This window comes from Cyprinodon tularosa, unplaced genomic scaffold, assembly GCF_016077235.1.
Source record: "Cyprinodon tularosa strain WSP-4 unplaced genomic scaffold, ASM1607723v1 ctg66, whole genome shotgun sequence".
NCBI lineage: Eukaryota > Metazoa > Chordata > Actinopteri > Cyprinodontiformes > Cyprinodontidae > Cyprinodon > Cyprinodon tularosa.
This window is the reverse complement of record NW_024039407.1, coordinates 648,842-665,113: the sequence shown is the minus strand read 5'-3', so window position 1 is coordinate 665,113 and position 16,272 is coordinate 648,842. Positions and strand designations below refer to the sequence as shown.

At 35.7% G+C, this 16,272-nt stretch overlaps 1 protein-coding gene across 1 annotated transcript in view; it reads right to left on the bottom strand.

The window, feature by feature from the left end:
• Window positions 1-2,142: 2,142 nt before the first annotated feature.
• dgkaa (diacylglycerol kinase, alpha a) overlaps window positions 2,143-16,272 on the bottom strand; it is a 32,876-nt gene continuing 18,746 nt past the window's right edge. The window contains exons 10-24 of the mRNA XM_038309380.1: window positions 15,943-16,031; window positions 15,715-15,834; window positions 12,680-12,778; window positions 12,396-12,479; window positions 9,710-9,783; window positions 9,547-9,621; window positions 9,382-9,467; window positions 9,199-9,288; window positions 8,942-9,102; window positions 8,791-8,855; window positions 8,505-8,595; window positions 8,197-8,383; window positions 3,884-4,001; window positions 3,625-3,685; window positions 2,143-3,081 (exon numbers count right to left, since the gene is read on the bottom strand). Coding sequence (XP_038165308.1) covers window positions 3,007-3,081; window positions 3,625-3,685; window positions 3,884-4,001; window positions 8,197-8,383; window positions 8,505-8,595; window positions 8,791-8,855; window positions 8,942-9,102; window positions 9,199-9,288; window positions 9,382-9,467; window positions 9,547-9,621; window positions 9,710-9,783; window positions 12,396-12,479; window positions 12,680-12,778; window positions 15,715-15,834; window positions 15,943-16,031 — 1,475 coding nt within the window. The 3' untranslated portion in view covers window positions 2,143-3,006. The remainder of the gene's footprint in view (window positions 3,082-3,624; window positions 3,686-3,883; window positions 4,002-8,196; window positions 8,384-8,504; window positions 8,596-8,790; window positions 8,856-8,941; window positions 9,103-9,198; window positions 9,289-9,381; window positions 9,468-9,546; window positions 9,622-9,709; window positions 9,784-12,395; window positions 12,480-12,679; window positions 12,779-15,714; window positions 15,835-15,942; window positions 16,032-16,272) is intronic.

Sequence of the window (16,272 nt, the reverse complement as noted above, 5' to 3'; positions counted from 1 at the left end):
AGACTGTTTGCTTTGAGAAATGTGTTTAAAAAAACGCATAATCTTTTCAATAACAAAGACACTTTTTGTTTCACTGCAACAATTACAAAAGTATGCCTTAAGAATTCCCCTCTGGGCCTGTTTAAAAAAAAAAAAAAAAAAATCTCTCACAAGACTTTTAGTGTGTCTGCAAACCAAATCACATTGAAACATATAGCAATTCTACCAGGAGTTCCTCAGGGCTCAGCACTGGGAACTATTTTGTTGTGATATATGTTTTTTTTCTCAAGTCAGATAATTCAGCAATTGGTTGATGTTACTCATCTCTACAAATTTAGACAGTGGTAGAATAACAACTACAAACAGCTAAACAGACAAAACAGAATCTCTATTTACTTTTTCTGCACTGGTCTAGGGCAAAAAAAAAAGATTGGATTTTGATTAGTCAATTACTGAAATACTTGTCGACCAATTTAGAAGACAATCACTCGGTAACTAGATTATAAAGCATGCAATTTGCTCATAAACAAAAGTTATTATGTTAAACATATATTAAACACAAAAACATATACCTTTTGCATTTAAGATTAAAAAAAGGTCTGTGTGTAAATACGCTATATCCTGAATTCTGAACTTTTGCTTTTTTTTGCCTTAATTTTTTTTGTTTATTTTTAGTTTAAACTTTTTTGTTAAGGTATGTTAATTAAATAATACATTCTATATTTAGATAAATTGGACAAATGATCCACTGACTCATCGTTTACATAATAATTGAGGACAGCAGCAGATCTGACATTAACCAGCAGCTGTTTGATTTAGGGCTCTCCCACTAGCAGCATAACCTAAAAAGCTTTTATTTGTGTAGCATCATTTAAAACATATACTGTATTAAGATCCTGCTTTATCCTCTTAAAGCATAGATAAATTGTGTGAACAAGTGAACTCAAGATGGTTGATAGTGCTTCAGTCTCTAAATGAGTGGACTATTATTATGGTCTGTTTCCTTGTTGCTTAGGGAACTATGTCATTCTCAGGTTAACCAAAACTGTTATTCGAATGGCTCCCTTAAACAAGAAAATCTCTATTTTAAAGTGACTATATTGTTTGCCAATTAGATCTAGATTTCCGTTTTACCTTTTGTGTCAACCTTCAAAGCTTTACATAGACAGGCTCCTTTCTATATTTCTGATTTGATTTCAATACATAGCTTTGGTTGTCTGAGGTCACTGTAGTTTTTCCCAAAACACCTGCTTCAGAAAACAAGAAGACAGAAGCTCTTGCAGCTTTTTTTATGTGTTTACTTTAAAGGTCCCATATTATGAAAAATTCTCATCATAAATATTCTGTAACAGTCATAGGTGAGAAAAACCCATTTCCCTATATTATTGCCTTTCCTGACCTCTTATCTAATGTATCTTCTTGAAAACCATGCCCTTTATGATGTCATAAGGGGAAATAAGCTGTCCAGGGTGGTCTGTAGCAGCCGTTTGGTCAAGCTACGGCCTTCATCTGTAATATTCTGTGCTCCTATGTTATCTTTACGAACTCTGACTGATTGTCATGGTGACGGGTTGATGGGGGCATGACCTTTGGGAGGACAGGGCAATGGAAAGCCACAACAACTCAGCCAGAGGAGGGCTGAATAAGATTATATATGGGAAAGGTTTTCCGCCTACTCTCAGAGAAATGATTCTGCACAAAATCATTCCCCGGGGGGCCTTATTATTGATATCTTAAATTTTTAAATATAGAATAATACAGGACCTTTAAAAAGCAGCTAAAGACGTTTCTATAACTCAAAGCTTTAAGTCAGATTTGAGCTTTTATCATTTCCATTTATGATCATATTGTTTGTGTACACCTTGCCCAATGTAATAAAGGTATAATTAAATTGATTTTGTTTTTTAATACTTTATTATGATTTGATGTGATAAAACATGTTATTAAGGGGCTATTTAGTTATCCTGGAAAATCTCGAGCAGAAAAAAAGAGTAATGGGACCATAAATCAACCAATTCTGAGTAAACTTATCAACATCTTGATTTAACATAGAAAAAGAAGCATTTCATTGATACATACATAAGGGGAATTCTGCCCCCTTGAGGTGAAATGGGTAAATTACAGCATTATGTTGAATAGATGTAAAATAAGCACAACACAAACTGAAGCCCAGACAATTTATTATGATTACATTGAGTTATTACTTTTACATTCTGCTTATATACTGAAATCTTACAGCTGATAAAGCATTTAAATAGACTATATACTTTAATAAATAGCCCCACTCAATAGTCTATATCTTTAACACATTCAGAAAAGAATGTGTGCTGATTATTACTGAAGTTTCTAAAAGAATAACTTTCTGCTCTAATTAAAACTCAGACAAACCAAATTTGGTCCACATAAAATTAGAAAACAGAGGAACAAAAATATGCTTGCTTTTCTGCTCCCCCAAAAACACTTTCAAGTATCTCTGAAATTAGTTTAAAAAAAATATCTTAAGCCTTAAATTGAAATGAAGGAGTTTGTTTCTGCACCTTTTTTTTCCTTGAATGACATACATTTCAGAGCAAATTTACAGCCACAATAAAGCTGGAATACTACATGGTCAACGCTCCAAGTGCAAAAATACACAGAAATTCTATCTAATCAGAACAGAACAGATAGAAAAGGCACATGAAGCCAAATAGCTGTCCTATTTAAAATCATAGCCACTTTAAACTTTATTAAGGTGTCTAAAGAGCAGCACCTCCACCCACTGTCAAGATTAGAAAGAGCAGGAGTGGAGAGTAAAACTAAAACACTGAGATAGTTTGGTCAAGATTCTTTTGGCCACGATCCAAACATAGCTTACAATTCTGCCTGTATTCATATGAAGCCATGCTTGAAATGTGTGTTAAAGAGACAAAATGTTTGGAAGATCACTTTTTCTTTCTGATAATGCAAATATACTAGATCATACACTGATTCTATATCAAAAAGTGTCAGTCCTGATTATAGAGTAAACATGCATTAAGAGAGTCAGTTTTATTTGAAGAAACCTGATGGTTTGGCTTGAGGACCCATCAACATGCTTGCTTGATTCTTGTGTGTGATATGAATCTGAAAAACAACAAAAATGTAAAACCCTCTGTGCTTAAGACAAACTAAATCAAACATTTTAAAGCTAATGCAGAGATTAAAAATGTGTATGAAACAGGGTTTCTGCATGTTTTATAAAAGCAGATTGATTTTAAAATAAAAAATAATAATATTTACTTAAAGACTTTGTAACCCCAAAACCCTTCAAAAATGTATTTAAAATTTAGCCAAAATGTCTTGAAATAAGTGTTGTTCCCTTCATTTAGACAAATACATTTGGGAAAAGGACAATGTGGATGGAGTTTTGTTTACTTTAATAGCAAAAATCTTATTCTATTTGCCAAATCATTAACTTATGTTTAACTTTAATAAAATACATTTCTTAAAAATCAAAGTGTTTGTGTGAAGAAATGAATGACTATCTGTAAAATCTGAAAATATTTAGGACATATTTAGTATATCTTTAGATATTAAACTGTAGATGACGTTATTTAATCCTTTTAAAGAAGTATCAGAAATCCCTGCTTCACTACAGCTTTAAGGATGTTTCAAAGTGTTATTTACCGTGCAGGGAGATTGCATCCATGGCTCTCCGTCGATTTGCATTGGCAATGGTTTCTTTGTCCTGGGTGTGAAAAACAGGAACATCAGCAGGTTGCATGGAGCCATTATTATTCATATAGGTACTTACGATACTAAAAAGAGCTGTCATCAATGCTTATATAAATGTAAAGCAGCTTCTTTGAACTGTGGCTACCTTAACTATGAGCTGTTCTCACTATGGGATTTTAGGCTTGACAAACAACAGGAGACTCGTTCATACCGGATGGTGATCTGTGAAGTTTTAGCAAGCCTCACAGCACTTTTGAGTCCGGTGTATATCTGTCCCATTTCCATTGCTCCTTCCAGGCCAACCACCTCCAGTCGGCGGTCACTGATGTCTAAAAACAGAAAAGATCAGCTCAGTTTTGTCAAAATCCAGATTAAGTGTTTTTTATCAGTGAAAAAGAAAAACAAAACATAATTAACAAGAGTCTAATAATTTATGATCTATAAGTTGGGAGGTGGAGCCTTCTTGGTTCAAACTGGATTGTCCAGAACAACCCTAACCCTGAAATCCCACATACTCCGTCTGCGCTCCGCTCCGCTCCGCCCCGCTGCGCTCCAGACCGCCTGCACAAAGCAAAGCCTACAGCCGCCGCTGTGGTCCCCTCCGCTCCGCTCTGAGTTCCTTGGAGATCGTAGAGGGCATGCGCCAGATGAACCAGGGTTTCCGCGGATCATTAAAAATAATTACAATTCATAATTCTTTTTTTAGTCAAGCCCTTAATTGGCACTAAAATTAATTAAATATGTTTATCGTTGCATTTATGATTCTTTAATAAAAATGCTTCTAAAAACAATTTCGTCAGATATATTATATCGCTGTTAATTTGCGTGGAACTGTTTATAAAGCCGTATGTTCGGAAAGGAAGCTCGAGGCGGAGAAAAAGCTAGAGAATATATATACGTATATATGTGTGTGTGTGTGTTTACATAGGCCTACATACAGGAGTCTTGGAACTCTGCTTACAGCTCCTTCATATTTCATGTACACTAATAACTTGTGTACATGGTTCTTGTTGATGGCATTAAAATCATTTCAAATAGCATTTAAATAGCATTAAATTAGAGTCACTCATTCCTGTATGAACCCTGTGAGCGCTTAATTTAATATGACATATTAAAAAAATCCCACCATCATCCAGCATATGTTCAGTTTCTGCCCAAATATATATATATATATATATATATATATATATATATATATATATATATATATATATATATATATATATATATATATATATTTGTAGATTTTTGTAACTGAGATAAGGATAATTCAATACTGCTTTTTTTTAATGAACTTGTTCTATACAACTCAGCACCTCTTTTCATTCCTGTAATAAGAAGTTTCTTTTGAATGGATTTCATTAAAGTTTAAGTCCCTTTGGTATAAAATAAATATTTTGATGGAGATGAGAAATCTGCTTCCTCGTTGGTGAATAACCAATAGTTTGGATCCAATCATTTAAATAAACGGTGTTAGTTTTTTTTTTTTTTTTTTAGATATTTATAAGAATTGTGCTCTAATTTCTAGTCACCAATCTGTTGCTACTATATTTTAATTTGACGAACCGGAATTTGTCGATGTTCTTTTTCCTGTTTGGTGCGATTGCAATTGCGGATCTTGACCTGGCCGGACCGGAGCGGAGCAAAAAATAGCTCGGCTCCGTAATTTGTCGGTGACGGACGGAGAAGACGTATGTGGACGGAGACGTGCGGAGGAGTAGCGGTGGATGTGGAACAGCTCTCATTGATTTCCATGAAAGACAAGCGCTCCGCACGACGTACGTCAGCGGGGCGGAGCGGAGCGCTGACGGAGTATGTGGAATCTGGGGGTAAGATGCTTGATATGAATGTGATCTGGGACATTTGAAGACTGGACATTGAAGCATTTGTCGTGCTTCTTTAACCGTTCTAAACGGTTTTTACTTTGCCATATCATGGCCAAAGCCACGAAAGGCTGGTCTGCAGCAATGGTCAGGTAGATGGTCTGTATTAAGGCAGGGGTTTGCAAAAAGCCTCAACCTTATTTAGGATGGCTTCTCATAAACCAGAAATGTTCGCCTGATGAATGTATGATGAAACCTAAATAAATGTCTTCTCTTATGAGTTTTGGTTTTTAATAAAATGTCATATAACCAATAGAGCTCTAAAAAGGTTTTATTTAGCGTGACATAATGGAAAAATTTTATTTTTACTGTAAAAGTCACTGATCCTTATGGTACAGAAAGTTATCCTATAATATAAGGATCCTATCCATCAGATCCATGGTGGTGATAGACAGGGAAAGGCACGGACACCCTATTTGGTCAGCAGCAACATAAAGTGATGCACTGTTTTATTCAACTCTTCAAAAATCTGCATTATTTTCTGCAACAACTTTGAGCTACAGTGACTCTTCTGTTGCATCCAGCCTACGCTCTGCATTAACATCAGCCTTAGCTGGCCAACACTCCATCTCCAGTTCAACACTGCTTGTAATTGATACTGACCACTGCAGATGGGGGTCGACCCACAACTGCAGCTGTTTTTTGGAAGCATTGATCCATCAACATTTGTAAAAATGTCTCAAATCCTCACAGTAGCACTTTCCTCCTGGTTTGAAGGGATTAAATAAAAGGGTTTTTCACTCCCATGTATAAAGTTATAACTGTTTATTTTAAACTTAAACTTTTACCAACACAAATTATCATAAATACATTCACTGACATGAAGCAGATATTACTTCAGTGTTTTGTTGTACTCTGAAGGTCTCCAGAGTCACCAGATCTTAATCCAACACAGCATCCATGGGATGTTGTTGAATGTGAAACAGAATCTGCAGCTTTTGAGGCTTTCGTATCAATATGGACCAAAATCCCAAGGAAAGCTTCAAGAACCCCATTGAATCCATGCTTGTAAAGAACTAAATCAGTCCTGAAGAAAACTGGGTGTCCAACCCCTTTGCAGCAGATTTACCAGTTAAAGTGGCCATAACCTGCTAAAGTAAACCTGAAAGCTGGATGTTAGGTTAAAAAGTGTGTCTCTTTCGCCCTCAAGTGGCCAAAAAGGAGTATTGAGAGGTTTCTGCAGAATGAATGCCAATCCAACTGACTGCAAAGGTTGTTTTTTTTTCTTTTGACTTATTTCAAACTATTGACATTTATCCATTTAATCATTGATAGAGGTGATTGCAGTAACTAGAAAAATGTAAGCACATAAGAGTAGCACTGCTTTAACATTTTACTAGAGTAAAATTAAAAAAGCAGTTATTCAAAAGGTTACTGAAGTTAAATTAAAAAAGCAGTTAAATGGCAACTCGAGTAATGAGTAAATGCTGGCTCATAATATCTGATTTAATGTTTAAAATCATACAGAATAAAGTGCAGATGATGGTATTTTAAAGGAATGAGATAAAGTACAAATATGAATAAATAACATGATTACAAATTAATTAACTAAAAAAATTGCGCAAAAGAAACATTTTTTCAAATAAGTTTGAAAACATAAACTCATAAAATTAAGTAGGTAATGCATGTATATTAAGGGTAGGATAAAGAACTTACATCTACAAAATTAGATTTTTTACTTTATTTTTTATTTTATTTTCTATTTGATTGAACTCTGAATAGGTCAGGTGACACATATTGGGTCAAATACCCAGAAATTTATATAAGCAGCGATGCTCTCACAAGGATATTACTTAAAGTGAAACCTACAGTAAATACATAAAGTACATTTATACCTAGAAGTTACTGAAGGAAATGTTATTGAGAAGATGTAACCAGTTACTACCCGCCTCTTAGCATTACCACCTCTAACAGGACAAAGAAAGATAAAGCTTAATTAAAGTCCATGTAGTTTTAAGCCCCGATGCTAACTTTAGCACCTCTGCAAAACGTCTGAAATTATGAGAATAGAGAATAACACAAACATCTGCTGCTGCTGACAAAAGCTTTCTTGTTTTCACAAATTACATCAGAAACAAAATGTACCGATCACTCTCTGCATTATGGAGAGAGGGATCCTCTGCAGCCTCTACAGAGGCAGGATATGATTTACTGACTGCAATTAAGTGATGTGGGTGGAAACTCACTACCGATGAAGGCTTTTTATGTATATGTACACCTGCCTCTGGCAGCAAAAAATAAAGGGAAAACCAACTCCAACAACAGAAAAGAGCTTTCCAGTAAAATACGTAAATGGTGTACCTATCCAAATGGTTATTTGGTGGTATAGAGCTGGTTTGGTGTGTCTGTTTTTTGTATTTTCACATGCAGCCAATTGAGAACAGGCCCTAAGGCAGGCGAACTTTACTGGGATTTAGTCAGTTTGTGGTTTGCTGTTGTGTCTGTGCTGGATGTTCAGTTTATGAGCTTTTTAACTGATAGCAGCTGCAATCAGGAAATCTGGATTTGGCTTTGCTTAAAAACAATTAGCTAATGGGTTCTGCAGAGCAAAGAACCTCAATATTGCACTCTAGTCACATGGTAGGGGATGGGGGGGTTACTTCACCACTCAGTGCAGCTGATGCTGTCTATTAGAAATTACCTTGAGAAGTCACTTTCAGGATCTCGGGGTTGATAATTACGTCTGGCTCTTCCTGACTCGCCTGGCCCTTAGTATCTGCCTTTTTGGTCTCCCCCCATAGGTTGGACCCACCGTGCATGCTGGGAATGTTTAGGATAGCAATCCCCTCCAGAGAAAGAGCGCTGAGGTCTAGAGGAGTGCCACAGCACTGGTAAAACAATTGCAGGTCACAAATTGATGGAGAGAGAGGAAGAGAAAGAGGGATTAGCAGCGGTTATCTACAAGATAAAAAAACGCCCATCCAGGTGCCTCTGGTGAAACGTGCTCACCTCTATTGTCAAACTTTCACTGAGTTTCTTGCAGGAAGCAGAGATGGTTTCTGAAGTGGCGAATTCAAAATACCACAGCTTGTTCTTCATTCTGCAGATTTAAAAAAAAAAAAGTGTGTCTTTTAGGTGTAACTGGCGCTTTCCGTCTCTCAGGAAGAGAAGTCTTGAGGTGACACAGCTGCAGCTGCTGTAAACACCTGTGCTGCTCAGCCTGAAGACGCTGTTCACCAACATTGCATTGTTTTGTTCTTTTTAACAATGCTTTTATGACTGTGAGTGGGTTTACCTGCTGTTAAATTTCTGAGGATGTTTCTCCCTCATTGTATGAAACCTGTGTGCAATAGAGGCGTCCTGCCGATGCAACACAAAACAGGAATAAACAACATAGAATCTAATGACCTACTTCCCCTTGTGTGACACATTTCTGGCAAACTCACAACTCCAATTGAGAAGTAATTGTTGATGATCTCATAGGGCACTGGATCACCCTTCTCCTGGATCTCATCCGGTATAACCTGCACGTTCCAGCGGTCCATCGGCATCGGAGAGCTGTTCTCGATGTCTCTCAGAATACGAGCCAGATCTTCACCGTCATATCCTGCAGAAAAGAAAAAAAAAAAAAACAGAGGAAACACGGAGTTACTTCCTGTGCATAAATGTTACGCATTTTTGTAAAGTACGGACCTGCTCTCACCTCCACCCCAACGCAGACATCTTGCAAGGTCATTTCCTGTGCCCAGAGGAAGCACTGCAACAGGAGGTTGAGCTGGCAGATTGGCTTTATCTGATTGCAAGAAAAGTACAGACGGGCAAAGTAAAGGAAATGCGTAAAAGCAATCTGTTTAGTAAAGAAAAAAGATTCCCGCAATAAGCTAACCTATTGCGTCCAGAATCCACCCAACTGTTCCATCTCCACCACACACCAAAATTCTGTAGTCCTGCAGGTCTCGGAAGAAACTCAGCCTGAAATTCAGATGATAGTGTGAAATTCACAAGCAGGACATGAAAACAAGGCTGAGGAATACAGTCTGAAATGACTCACCCTGCTCCAGGGCCACCACTGGAAAGGTTGTACACCTGCCTTGGATTCAGCAAATACTGAAATTTACGCAAGACTCTGAAATATAAAAGGAAAACAAAACAAGCTCAACACTGTGATCAAATTGAAGTTTCTTATTATAAAGTCATACATTTTTGGAGCTCACCTTTCTCCCTGCTTGCCACCACTTTTAGGATTAACAAACACCAGAAGAGGATGAGTGTTTGGCACAGGGCTGATCTGTTTGGTAAACATTTGATAAATTTAATATACAGCTAAATTAAAATATAACTCAATCCACAGAAGTTTATTTTACTCTAACTCTTCCTGGAGAAAAGTGTAAGTTCTCCTTCCACATTTTGTCAAGATTTTGAACAACTTAAAAGGATTTGAAATTATATTTTCCAACACAAAGTATAAAAATATGAATTTTTTTAAACAAAATAAAAAATGTTGAAGGTATGACATGCAATTGTTATTAAATATCTTTACTCTGCTAAAGATTAATAAACTTCTCACCACCTTATTAACAAACAGATTTCAGCTGCACGTCATTTAATCTCAATATGAATGCAGTTATATTTGAAATACAGCATCACCGCAGTAAAATCATGTTGGAGAGATTTTATTCCTCAGCACGGCCAGAGAAAATGGTCAAAACTCGTAGGAAAATGGATGGAGCAAAACACGGGGAAATCTGGGGATAGAAACCTTTCAGAGAGGCTGCAAAAAGACTCAAGATTGGGTAACGTGACATTAACTCTAAGAGCCACAGCGCACAGGTTTAGATCGAAGTGATTAAAGAAGTTAAAAAAGCTTAAATGTCCTAGTTAAAGTTAAGACCTGCATCCAATTAACAATCTGTGGCTAGTGTTGAAAAGTGATTTTTAAAAATGTTCTCTGTCCAGTTGGATTGATCTGAGACATTTTACAGACTTAAACATGTAAAAGTCTCCAGTCTTTGCACCAGATGTGTTCTAACTTTTCATAATTTATTTCAAAATACTCAAGGGCCACAAGAATCAGGGATCTTTTTAAGAAAAGTTCAAAGATATATTGCAATTATTTCATTTTGTTTTACTCACAATATACAATTCTGACTTGTTATTTTACATCTGCAGTCCTATTGAGATAATCTTTAAACTAATATTTAATCATTCTTAGGTCAAAAACAAATAAATAATTAGAGCAGAGGACACCTTCTTTTCCTCAGGAGGGTACACTGAAGAATTTTACATATGTGTATATGTGTTCCTGTGTGGACATAGAATTAGCCATATCAGCTGTTTGCTATGGTTTATATCTCATTGTTTCATAGTGTTTTACACAATAGGTAAAGGGTAGTCTCTAATTGTTTTAATCACCATTTTTTGGTGGAACAGAGATGGAAGAGGTATTAGCAAGGCAGTCATTTGTTAGCATCCTTCCATGATGATGTGAATCAAGGAGGAGGACTAATACCCTGCTGTGTGACCAGCACGCCCTTGTGGGATTTTCTTTTTTTTTTTTTTTTTTTTTTTTTTTTTTACAGTGTCCTGTCTGGCAATGTGGCAATAAGAATAATTGTCTTGATGCCAAAAAGAGCCCAACAGATTTTACTTTCACAAGTGTAGCAGTATGGCAATTGCCATATCGCTCCACTTGTTTCATGCATACAAATTGCTTTATTGTGGGATTTTCTGGTTTAAAAAAAGAAAACATTGTAAGCCGTTTTTACACTAGACTTTTCGGTTTTAACTGAACCCAGATACAACATGAACATTTAAAAGTGAAAAAATACATATTTCCATGTAATGACTCCTTTAAATGGTTGTGTCAAATGTTTTAAAAAAGAAGTTTTCTAATGTTTTAAGGCTTTATTTTCTATTCTTATGTTTAAAAAAAAACTCTGGCAATGGAGCAAGAACTGGACATGGGTCTCTCTTTCTTTGAAAATGCTTGCTATACCAAGCAATCTTTGATAGTTAGGAGCTTTTAAAGGCCATATTGAAAGCAAAAGCAAAAAGAGTGGTTAATAAAATAAAAGCATTTTTTTAAGTTAAAACTTTTCATTTTAAGATTGGATCTAATTTCTAGCCCTTGAATCCTGAACGTGAAGCACATTGGTTAATGTCTTCCCTTTTTCTGTCTCTGGTCCTATCCTGTTGCTGTACTGAAAATAAAGGCAAAAAATTTCACACACACAAAAAAAGGGACAGTTTTTTATTCTAGGAAATATTTTTGGAACTATGACTAGTGTTGTTGTCAAGACGCTACCAACTGAGACCAAAGAGTGCTGAGACCGAGACAAGGCCAAAACCTTTAGAGGTCAAGACCAAGACAAGGTCTTCGATTTTATTAGTCTCAGTTGGTAAAAACTGCAACACTAGCTATGGCAGAGAGGTGTGGGAACTGCATTGCACGGCAGAAAGCACTTGGCCTGGGAATTTCTCTCCCTGATCAGCATATTATAAACACCAGACGAGTCCAAGTCAGAGCCAGAACCATCACCACCTTATTTGGACCAATGGTTTTAGAAAACGGCACAAAACCATCAGATCATAGAATCAAAGACTGTTTACTGTACTGTTGATCACAGTGATAACATTTCATCTTTAGTTCCAACTTTCTGTTATAGGATTCAATTCAGTTCAATTCAAAAATACCTAATGAATTCTATAGGGAATTAAAGCTGTTTTTACTCTTTTTTTCAACATGGAAGCTATGATGATCCTTACAATATCTTAAAGAAAAAAAAACTTTCTTGAAGTCCATAAAATCAAAATAAAATAAATCTGTACTTTTAACTTAAAAAAAAAAAAAAAAAAAAAAAGGTTTGAGAGATTAGATTGATGTACGATCAGGAAAACTACCTGTAGCACTTGTCCGTCAGGAGTAATATTGAGGTCGTCATCTGTAGACCCTGAGCAGCCATTTTTTACATTGTTTGGTCTTTCCTTTGGGGAGAAAATGTGTAAATCAACCAGAACGCTTTTAATAGGACTTTGTTATCGTTATGAAAGCATCAGCTGCATTAAACAGCGTAGACTGTGTTTACTCACAACAGGAAAAAAAAAAAAAAACTGATGTATTGATCTGCGTGGGTGCAGACTGTACTGTACATGTGCTTAAGATGTGCCTGAGGGTCACTGTGTACCTTTATTACAGGATATATGGCCCATGGAGGCAGGATGTGGTCTCTGAGCGTCCCACAGGTACACTCTGTTGGCTCCAGGGCTGCACATTCATCATGACGCTGGTGAAAACAAACAGGAGTTACATCAAACCTCAGTGTGGTCGTGACCAACACAATCCAGCTTAGCTTTTGAGAGATTTCTCTCTTGTTTGGTTCGCTGAATGTTCACGATGCTGAAAACCTGAGATGAGCAGTAACTAGTTATGTTTAACCAGTTATATTTACTAGGCTAATTTTATTTTAACCACTTCTAGGAAACATTTTAGAGATTAAAACTATTTACTTCTGCTTTTAATATTATTTTAATGTAAAGCTATTTTACTTCTGCCTTTTGGAGGCCAAGTGAAGTCAGAATAATTTGCTTTAATCTAAAATATATGTAAATATCTGACCTAAAACAAATATTGTATTCAAAAGGTTAATATCATGCACACAATTTGGTTTTTAAACGTGATTCTCCTGCTTGAATTCATTGCTTGGTATTGATATTATTCATGTTAAAGATTTTTTTTGTTGCTGCATGTCCTCCATTTCTCTCAACTCCATTTCCTGACAGCTCACTTTTAAATAATGCAAAAATATATAAACACAGATAAATAATCTTCATACTTCTCTGTTTTTTAATAAAAAATGTTCACAAACCTAATCAGATGTTATGATCAACGGGTTACTAATTACCAGTGGCACAAAAAATGAGTAAACTATATATATATATACTAGAGGGGGCGCCACTACGATGTCAATCAATTGGACAATTGCTCTCATTTGATCAATATTGTTATCTGATGACAGTGAGCTAAAAATGCAAAGACAGAAGAAAAACATACTTACAGGGACACAAAAAGGAAAATGAAAAATTGACAAAGATATATATGTTTTATTTAGAGATAAAAATATTCAAAATGACTGAAATAAGTTAGGAAAGGTTTGATAAAGCTGCTAGTAAAAAGACAGGTTACTACTACATGCATGGATATACCACACTACCTGTGAAGTATTTCTTAAATCTTGCAATTAAAAAAATTTAAATTGAAGAAAAAAAGCTGCCATCAATAAAACCAGGGAAATGGATGGCAGACCATTGGTGATAGTTTAATCTATTGTCTTCTCTTTTATCACATTATTTAAAGAGACACATCCAAATTAAATCTGATATTTAACAGTGTTAGAGTTAGTCTAACCACAAGAATGTGAATGATTTTACTCAAAATGCAGTGAAATACTTCTTTACCATTTTAGTCTGGTTTCAGTATGGAGATCTTAGTCATAGTTTTAGCTCTAAACTGCTTTTAATTAAGATTAAGTCAGATTTTAGTCAGGAAGACTATTGGTTGGACTAAAAAAAAAATGACAAAAAAAAGCTCTGACTGATCACACTTTCTTTTTTTCTACAAAGCAAAATAAAATTCAGCCACTTGAAATCTTAGCCAGATTTTCAGGTTTCACTGCAGGCAAATGTGATCGAATCCTATTTTTCCCCACATTTGACTCTAAATCCTAATATCCTGAATACTCATTAATACAGACTCTTCTCCAGTACAACAGTGACGGCTTCACAAAAGCACATTCTGAAACGCTCTGCTCTCTTTTTTATCACCTTTCTTTGCCTAATAGCACCGACTGCCGTTACTCAGCATCTTATAAATCAGACATGCAGACATCAGTAATGATCTCCATAAACGTTTTGCTGCTGTATGACGTCTACATAGCTCTACTGCGAAACGTTTGGACTAGAGTCTGATGGTGGCTGTATTTAAATAGCAGTCTGAACGACCATGCACAAAAAGGTGGATTTCAGCAAAAACATTAAAATTAAGCATCATGACCTGCAGCATGAAATAGCCAAAGACTGTTTTTCCACTGCTGGCAAAGAAGCACAGGCCTCTGCAAAGTATCTAAGGAAGATTTAGGGCATAATTTATTTCAGAAAATGAGAAAATATTGTCAACAGATATCCTTGGTTTAAGGGAGATGTATATCCTCTCCTTAGATGAGTAGAAAAAGGGTCTGGCCTCATTTTGGTCAGAGACATCCTGTATCAGTTTCATAAAAATTACTTTCCCCTATTTGTCTTGTATTATTCTCACACACAATTATTAAATGTGGTCAAAGGGTTTCTCTTTTCATCTGTTAAGTTGTGACCAGGGAAATTAACCTCTGTGATTTGTTAGAAGTTTATTTTTCACTGAGCATTTTCAATCAGTGGAAGTGGTTCTCTTTAAACGAGGAGACCTCCAGTTCAAACATTATGTTTGAGTGTTGCAGCCATGTTGTTTTTCTATCTGTCAGCTGCTGCTAAAGGGTCAAACTATGTGGAAGCTTCATGTTCCTTAGAGGCAGCATTTCTGCCAACATTTTTTCTGATATGTTGATGTAATCCATCTTGCTCTCCACACATTGCAGGTTTACAGTCGAAGAGAAAGTAAAAACAAAAGTGACAGAGCATCACTCAGTCTCAACCGTGCTTTACCTCAGGCTTTGTTCATTCTTCTCCACACATTCAGCAGATATTTAGGCCTAAAATCTGAGCAGAAACCTGGACATGACTACTTTTTGAGCTTTTGGTTCATCTTGCTTTTCAGGCATGGAGGCCTTCATATACCTTAGCATGGAAACCAAAACCATGTGGCTGATAACTTCAGTTACATATTTTTGGTTGTAGTTGAGAGTTTTTGATCAAATCCAAAGCTTAGTTATATTTGCTCTGTTATGTTAAGCACATCTGATGCACTAATGAAGCACCTGACTGGTTTTATGAGGAGGTGCATAAGGTTAAACTTGATTTTAAAACATGTCTTCTTGGGAAGAATTAAATTCAGTATGTGGAGTAAATTACTGATGAATATGAGATTTAGTTTTGAATGCAGATTAAAAATATATAAAAATATTATCTTTAGTTTTTAACAGAAATAACTATGAATTTGAGTTGGAAGTTGAACAGTTTGGATCACAAAAGTCTAAAAATTAAGCCATAATGCAGAAAGATGGTTACTTACCATCGTGTGGCACCACACACAGTGTTTCCCTGTTAAACCTTGGAGGCTCTTGATCTTCTTTTGGCATCTATCACACTTTCTTGAATCACAGTTCCCACTCACCCAGTCATGCACTGGAACCTGTAAAGTGGGAGGCAAGAAGTATATATTTATTAAATGAAATCAAGTCCAATTCAAATTGCTTTTATGTTGTTTTTCTGATAAAACTGTGATAGAAAGGCAGCTTACCCCCGTTTCTTTCTTTGACTTTACGTACGTCCTGGCACAGGGAGCTGGGTTCTTGTTAGCACACCGCCCATGAACTGTGTATTTACAGCCTGCGCAACATGACACACAGAGTGAGTGTAAAAAAAAAACACTTTGGGTTTTTTTTTTAAGAACATTTTATTTTTTCTGTCATTCAAACTGAATATTTCCTGAAACAACTGTTGAAAAAAATACAAATAAGAATCAAGTAAAAATAAATAAAAAAACAATCATGAATTAATTAATAAAAAAGAAACTAGAAACATAAAAAAACTAAACTAAAAAAAAGGATTACATTATTAAAAAACAAAT